Source organism: Arachis hypogaea, chromosome 14, assembly GCF_003086295.3.
Source record: "Arachis hypogaea cultivar Tifrunner chromosome 14, arahy.Tifrunner.gnm2.J5K5, whole genome shotgun sequence".
In the NCBI taxonomy this organism is placed as follows: domain Eukaryota; kingdom Viridiplantae; phylum Streptophyta; class Magnoliopsida; order Fabales; family Fabaceae; genus Arachis; species Arachis hypogaea.
This window is the reverse complement of record NC_092049.1, coordinates 35,299,569-35,308,200: the sequence shown is the minus strand read 5'-3', so window position 1 is coordinate 35,308,200 and position 8,632 is coordinate 35,299,569. Positions and strand designations below refer to the sequence as shown.

The 8,632-nt window shown below is 34.8% G+C and overlaps 1 protein-coding gene across 1 annotated transcript; it reads left to right on the top strand.

The window, feature by feature from the left end:
- Nucleotides 1-3,541: 3,541 nt before the first annotated feature.
- Nucleotides 3,542-5,130, top strand: LOC112741954 (protein MOS2). Its single transcript, XM_025791150.3, has one exon. The coding sequence runs from the start codon at nucleotides 3,655-3,657 to the stop codon at nucleotides 5,038-5,040; it is 1,386 nt and encodes a 461-aa protein (XP_025646935.1). The 5' UTR covers nucleotides 3,542-3,654; the 3' UTR covers nucleotides 5,041-5,130.
- The last annotated feature ends 3,502 nt before the right edge of the window (nucleotides 5,131-8,632 follow it).

Genomic DNA, 8,632 nt, shown 5'->3' with positions numbered 1-8,632 from the left:
TAGATGTTCCTACTAGGTGGAATTCACTTTATGCAATGCTTGCAAGTGCTATTCCTTATAAGAAAGCTTTTGAATTGTATAAAGTAAAAGAAGCTGGGTTTAGGGAGTATTGTCCTTCATCAGATGAGTGGAGAAGAACTGAAAAGATATGTGATTTTTTGTTACCATTTTACGAAACTACCAAGTTGATGTCTGGAACTTCTTACCCAACATCCAACTTGTATTTTTTACAAGTTTGGCAAATCCAGCTGATTTTAATGAATAGTTTGAAGAATGATGAAGTGCTTATAAGGAACATGGGAGAAAAAATGATGATTAAGTTCAAGAAATATTGGGAAGAATACAGTGTTGTTCTTGCATTTGGGGCAGTTCTTGATCCTAGATTTAAACTCAACACTTTGGTTCATTGCTATAATGAGATTGATCCTATTAGTGCTAAAGACAAAGTGGAGCATGTGAAGAGTAAGTTATACAAGCTTTTTGAGGTTTATGACCAAAATTCCTCTACAATTGTAGAGAGTTCTTCCCAACTTTCAAGTAATTTTTCTCAAGCAACATCTTCTGCAATTGGAACTCAGCTTATTAAAATTGTTGGTGTAAGTATTTTTATCTACTTGATTATATGTATTTTTTATTTTTCATGCTTTTTGATTCATATATTGTTTGTAATGCAAAAGATTTGATGTCCCGTAATCAAGAAGTTGAAGTGAAAAGTGGAAAGAACCAACTGGATATTTACTTGAGTGAGGCAACATTATTTTGCAATGATGCAATCATTGATGTTTTGCAATGGTGGAAAGACAATCATCATCGTTTTCCAACACTATCACTAATGGCACGAGATTTGTTGAGCATTCCTATTACTACCGTGGCTTCAGAATCTGCATTTAGCATGGGTTCTCATGTTTTGAATAAGTATAGAAGTCGTTTGTTGTCAGATAATGTTGAAGCGGTGATTTGCACCAGAAATTGGATACATGGATATGATGATTTTGGTATATTATATTTATGACATACATACTTGAGTGATTTTGAACATTATTATGTACTATTTTGCTAATATATTTATTTACTTTTTTCTAGAGGAAGATAAAGATCAGGAAGATATTGCAAAAGGAGAAGGCTATTCTTCAGGAGTTGGTTCCAATGATGTTATTGACTTATATGAAGATGAAGATGAAAATTAAGTGTATTGAATTAAGTTTAATTTGCTTTGAAGACTATTTATAATTATGTTTTTGGACTTTGGATTATATATTTATTTTGTCTATGGGACTATTTATAACTATAACTTGAGTATTTTGGATAATTGGATTATGTTTATTTACTTTGAAGACTATTTATATTTAATATTTGTATTTATATTGATTTAAATTGAAGATATTAGATATGTTCTTATAAAAAAAAATTAATTAGGCGGGTTTAGCCCGATTTATATTGATTTAAATAAAAGATATTAGATATGTTCTTATAAAAAAATAAAAAAAAAAAACTAATTAGGCGGGCTTAGCCCGCCAGCCCGCCAGCCCGCCATTAGGCGGGGCGGGCTAGGATTTTGGGACCGCCAGAGAGCGGGCTTCCGGCGGGGCGGGGCGGGCTTCCCCGCCTGACACCCCTAGTCTATACTGAACCAGTTTGATTTTTCATACTTTACTAAGACATAAACATGAAAGCAGTTACCTACGCGGTGTAAATGATCATCCTGTTCCAAGCATAGGTTCATTAAGTCTATGCTGAACTAGTCAGATACTTTATACAGAACTAGACCTCAAACATACTAACCACGGCCTCAGGCCCATCCAATCCAACATGGCCTCCGGCCCAAACAACTCAATCATCAACCAATTCATCACAAACCAACCAATCAAACACAATCACAATTAATGTAGTTCAAGCACAATCAAAGCAATTACCACAAGTATAACAGCTAGCAATTAACATAAGTATTCATATAGGCAAACCAATTATAATATACACACCCAAAAATGTCACATAGATGCAAATGATGAATGTCTATTCCTATTCAGGCCATGAGCTCAAATGTCTGTTCGTTGCCCGATACCCGAGATAGGCGTTACGTATCGTCGTCCCTACCTTGGCTAACGTCCCTTCCATGAGCGTTACGTATCGCCGTCCTCATGGGGAACCTTCCCTGCGGTCTCAAGTGGGCGTTACGTATCGCCGTCCCCACTGAGCCTTATCCTTCGGGTCTCTAGTGAGCGTCCCCATTGAGCCTCATGTACAATATCTCAAATTATTTCAAGTTCATAATCCACTTTTTCTCCAAAACAAATAAATTCTCTTTCAAAACGGAGCCACCTTAAGTAACATTCTCCAAAATTTCCAAAAGACTTTCAAATATCATATAAAAAAGGGAATTCTCTTTGAAAAGACTCAAAATTTTCACTTTTAAATCATCTATTTAACTATTTTAAATAAGAGTTATTAATTAACAAATCCTTGGCAATGACTCAAGACTCTAGGGAAGAATAACCTACCTCATTTCTTAAATTCTTTTTAAATCCTTGAAATCCTAGTTACTTAAATTGAAATCTATTAAAAAGAAGACTTAAAATCAAAACCAAGGCATGTAAGCCAAAAGTTTCGAACCAATTTTAAAATCAAAATTATTTAAGTCTAAAAACCAATTTCATTTCATTCTTAAATCAGAAACCTTCCCAAAGGCTCGGAATTGTTTAGTCGAAATTTAAAGAAGACTTCAAAAGTAATACAAATTTAACTAATCAAAGTTCAATTCCTTTTCAAAATCCGCTAAAACTCCTCCAAAGGTACTTCTTAACCAAACTTCAAAACATAGGTCCTTTCACATTTAAATCAAACTTGAAACATAAATTTTTCTTAAACCAATTAAACTCGAAACACGTATTTCTTAATAAGTCAAATACCAAATCATAGAACCTCTCAAATCCAATCATTTTCTAAATTACATTTTAAAACAAAATCTTAAGTTTTTTAAAAATCCGGCAGCATTTCCTCTAAAACTTGGACTTTGCCACCCTTTTTGGGTCCCAACCAAACCAATTCTCAACTCTTTCCATCAAGTTCAAGATTAAATCAGTTCCTAATAGCACCAAATCCAGACTTTTAAATATTAAAATTATTTCAATTCAAAACAATAAAAAATCTCCATTTTAACTAAATCAGACATTATTTCAATCAAACAGGCAATCGTATTCATCCAAAACAAATCAGACAATTCATAAGACTTACAAAGTCACCAAAGATACATTTCACACATCATATCTATTTATAACAATTCTAATTTAAAATAAATTAGTTTTTAGAGAATGGAGATTAATTGTTTATTTATTTAATATTTTTCAAAAAAGAATGGAGCCAAATAAATATAACATAATCTGTGGATTTTTTTTTTTTTTTTACTAAAGATAGAAGACTCGAACCCGCAACTTCTTAATTGAGTATGAAGAGATTATGCTATTTGAGCTATTACTCATTGGCAATCTGTGGACTGTTTGACCTTTCAAAAAGAAGTAGTTGAATAAACTTAAATATCTTTATTTTGTATTATTTTTATTTACTTCTTTTCAGAATAAACTCTCTTAATTCTTGAGAATTGAGATCTAATCAAATTAACTAAAAATTTTTCCGTATCCAATCGAAGAAGGATAAGCCATGAAGCTCTCCTTTTCGATACCCTCGAAGTCCTCTTCCTCCTCCAAACCCATCAAACTCGACGACTCCTCCAAAAACGGCGCGGCACCCTCCAAGCACTTCGTCACCGAATTCGACCCTTCCAAACCGCCAATCGAACAAACCGCCACCGTTATACCCCCGATCCAGAACGAATGGCGCCCCACCAAGAAGATGAAGAACCTCGAGCTTCCCATCACTGACCCCAACGCTGACCATCAATCCCTCGAATTCGAGAACGATTCCAATGCCGCGGATGCAGAACTCGGCACCGACATGTCCTACGGTCTCAACCTGCGCCAAGCCGCGGAGAAAAATGGCAAAACCGGTGAACTCGCTGATGATGAGGATGATAGGGTTCCGCGTCAACGGCCGGAGGTGGCGTTGCTGCAGAAGTTTAAGGACGACTTGAAGCGGCTGCCTGATCACCAGGGGCTCGAGGAGTTCAATGATGTCCCTGTTGAGGGTTTCGGCAAGGCCTTGCTTGCCGGATATGGGTGGTCAGAAGGAATGGGAATAGGGAGGAATGCCAAGGAGGACGTTAAGGTTGTGGAGTACAAGAGGAGGACTGCCAAGGAAGGGTTAGGATTTGTTGGCGATGATCGCAGTTCTGTTCGGAGCCAGAAGAAGAAAAGCAGGGAAGACAATGGGAGAAATGATGCAGGTTTTGTTAGTGAGAAGAAGATTGTGAGGATTATTGGGGGAAAAGATGCTGGATTGAAGGGTATTGTTGTGAGGAGAATTGGGGAGGATTGGATTGTTTTGAAGGTTTCAAGGAGTGGGGAAGAAGTGGAGGCTAGAGTGAGTGTGGATGATGTTGCTGAACTGGGATCTGCTGAGGAAGAGAGGTGCTTGAGGAAATTGAAGGAGCTGAGGATTCGGCACAAGGGTGAAGATGACAAGGCTTCAAGGCATAAGCGTGAGAGAGAGCGAGGCGGGGTTGAGAAGACAACTCGAGCGGAAGCTAATGGGGGTGATCAGCAGCGGGGAAGGAAACAGGTTTCTTGGCTCACAAGTCACATTCGAGTTAGGGTTATTAGCCAGAACATTAAAGGAGGGCGGTTGTATTTGAAAAAGGCACAGGTTTTGGATGTTGTTGGGCCTTTGACTTGTGATATATCTATGGATGAGAGCAAGGAGATTGTTCAAGGAGTGTCCCAAGATATGCTGGAGACCGCGCTTCCTCGACGTGGGGGACCAGTTCTTGTGCTATCTGGTAAGTATAAGGGCGCCTTTGGGAGCCTGGTTGAGAGGGATTTGGATCGGGAAGTTGGTGTTGTTCGGGATGCTGATACTCATCAGCTGCTAAATGTGAAGCTTGAACAGATTGCAGAGTATATAGGGGATCCTAGCTTATTAGGGCATTGATTTTGTTGTATCAATTGCAGTGTATAATAAACATTGATTAGAACAACAGACCATATACAGTTCGAAAATTCTATTTTCTTATTTTACATACGTTGCAGGGTACTCTTCATCATTATTATCAAAATGGCGAGCCATTCTTGGTTAAGTACACTGCGGTGCTGAGCCGCGAGTCTGTTATCATGTTGAAGGTCTTGTTTCGGTCCCTTCTGGACCAATCAAAGGTGCCACACAGCAGGTTAGTTAGCTTCTGAGATTTGATTTTGGATAGAAATGAATGGAGACAGTAGCAATCTATTTAGTAGGGTTTAACAATAGCTTTTCTCTTTCCGGAAGTTAGAGTTTGAAATCTTAACAACTACTACGTTGAATTTGGTTGCATAGTGGTTTTGGGTTTAGAAATATTTGTAAGGTTTATAATATAGAATGGAAAATGGGAGGCATTGTTTTTGATGATAGAGATGGTAAAATTGCTTGATTACAATGATAGGACTAGCTAATTGTAGCGCACACCAAGATGATTTATACATTAATGCTGCCCATGACTTCCTGAAGGTAAGAAGGTAAGATATCGCTTGCTAGTCACTGTATTGCTGAGGGTTTAACACTTGCCTCACATGTCGGAGAAGCTATTTACAACACCTTTTTTTTTTTTTTTGGGTTATCAATCGAGTATTTTAAACACCTTTGACAATTACATTTACCCTTGCAAAGCAAATTCTCCAAAGGCCGGTTAAAGATACTAATATGTGTGGCCAGCTGGTGAAGGTTAGGCTTCCTCTTATTCTCCTTAACTTGTATATCTGTAGTTCATTTTTTTTCAAGTAATTGAACATTTTGTTAAGGATCTATAGCTTATGTGGTTTGTTCTGATAGGTGGAGGTTCAAGTGAGGTAGTTGTATTGGGTTAGCAGGGCCCTTCCAACTCTACCAATTAATCTCGAGGATGCTGCTTGTAGTGAAGCTGAAATTGAGAAGGCACTTCAGGTACATTGATTGGAGGTGTTGGATCTTTGTCAGCCTGTTTGACTCCTTTGTTAGGGTGATTTGTTTGCAGGATCTTATCTTTTACTTTATTTCTTTTCATCCATTGGTTAACTAGTTCTGTTAATGAATGCAGGCTGGTGAACAACTTGTTTTGTGTTAATCAGGATACACGTTTGAACTTTAGAATACTTGACCTCAGAACCCGGCTAATCAAGGAATTTTCTCCATTAGGTCTCAAGTTGAAAATATAAAGCATTTCATCTGAATTTTCTTCTGAAGAGTTTACTTATTTGTGTTCATTCCTGATTTGCATGTTGTTCATCATGGTTGCTTTAAATTTTAAAGTTACTGCAATAAATGTATACTAAGACATTTACAGAGTATATTTTCCCCATGATGCCAAGTTGAATGGTCACATTATTTTTCATTGCATTGTTGGGTAGGCATTCAGACAATTCTTATTATTTGAACACTTTTGTCAAATCCACCCTCAAAAATTGATTGCTGGGTCAAGTGAGAATACCTTGCCCAATCACCACAGCTTCACAAGCATATGGCAATATGTGCTGATTTCGGCCGTGTTTTTGAGATTCCTTCACACACAGACATCTGTGTGAGTTTACTGGTCTTGATGTTGAAACGGAGATTAAGAAGCATTATCACGAGGTATATTTCACTTTTAGGCATATGTTTCTTTGGTATGGTTTTGAAATTATTGTGGTACATAACCTGTTTTACTGATATTGATTTTTTGAGCAGGTTATGGATATAGTTGATAGGTTGTTTGTCTCAATATTTGATAGCTTGAACCAGAATTGTAAGAGGGACCTTAAAGCTGTGGCACAAAGGTAAGCATCTTCTATTAAAAAAAATGTATTTTATATATATCAAACATTCTTTTCTAGTCTAAAAAATTTCTTTCTCCTTAAAAAAAAAAGAGTAAATATTGTTAACTATATTATGTTGTAGTTCTTGTGCCATGAACTACCGGTTGAAAAATGTGAATACAAGACTGTGTTTGGTTAATGGGTGGAAGAAAATAAGATATAGATATATTATTTTAAATATATTATTTCTCAAATTACATATTGTATAAAATATATATAGTTAGTCGTATTATAATGTATAATTATTTGTTACTTTTGACTCTGAAAAAATTCAAGTTTTAAGCCCTATGCCACATTGGAGGGTTATACTTTATATTAACTTTTTCAACATCAAGCCAGTAATGATTCTTTAGATGCTAATGAGTGAAAGGATGATTTTTAATAAATTTTTAGAAATCGTTTATTGTTCCGTTTTAAATTCATAAGTTTATAAAAATGTAGATTTTTTGGAATTTGAACTAAAACATAAAAATTAGATATTTATTCTTATTCGTTTTGGTTTTTTTATATTTTATTTGAATCCAAATATGCAGTATTTTCTTATTGACATTTATGTTTTAAAGTTAAATAACTTAAAAGTAGTAAATGTCAATAATCTGTATCAGTATTAAATCGAATTAAACTGATTCGATTTACTATATATGGGTTGTTCAATAGTCAATCGAATTAGGTCAATTCGATTTACTAGCATCTACTTAGTTCCCCTATAAATCGAATTAGGTCAATTCGATTTATATAGATATATGCATGGGACTTTGACGTAACAATTTTTGTTTTGGGGAATTTATGTAATTTTGAGATGCCTTTGGTTTAGTTATGCATTTTACTCTTTAAAATATTTATCAAATAAACTAAATTTCTAATGAATATTTATTATTTATTAACATAATATTATATTTAAATAATAAATATATTTAGTCATTAAATTGTATAAAATAATTGTATTTTTTTACTAAATTTTTTAAACTAAAATTTGTTTAATCTCTTAAAAAACAAAAAAAAAATTGTTTTGCATTCTTATAAAGTAGAATGCCAAAACCAAAGCTAACAACTGATAAAGCTGTCGACACAAAATAACAATTCATAAATATTTTAATTCAAAAATAAATTCATACAACAAAAGTATTTGTTTGTATAATATATAGAAATATAGAATTTGTTTCTATACAACAAAAGTATTTGTTTGTATAATATATAGCATGTCTAGAAATATAGAATTACTATATGACTTCTAAAGCGGACCTCATGGAATGATAAGCCTCTTAAAATATGCTTGTCCGAAAATTGATGAAAAACATTTCAAATCATTGCGATCAGACACGTTCAGTTCAGTTCAGATGAGTTGTATTCAGATGAGTTGTATTGGTGCTGCTGACATAAAAAAAAAAACTTCTTCAAATATTCTTAATAATGAATCTAAACAGATTCAACCGTATCATAACTCAAAAGTTCGTATGATTCATCATGATCCGTGGCTGATGTATAGGAAAGAGAGGAATGCATTCTAGAAAATAAAAACAAGAAACAAAAATATATAATAAAATTTTAAGTTGAAACCATGGATGATAATATCAATGAATGAAATCATAAACAGCCAAGAAGGAGAAAGAATACAAATGGTATCAAGGAGAAAGAATACAAATGGTATCCCCAAGTTGTTTAAACGGACGAGTGAGCTGATTATTCAAACGGACGAGTGGGCTGATTATTCGACCAATTCA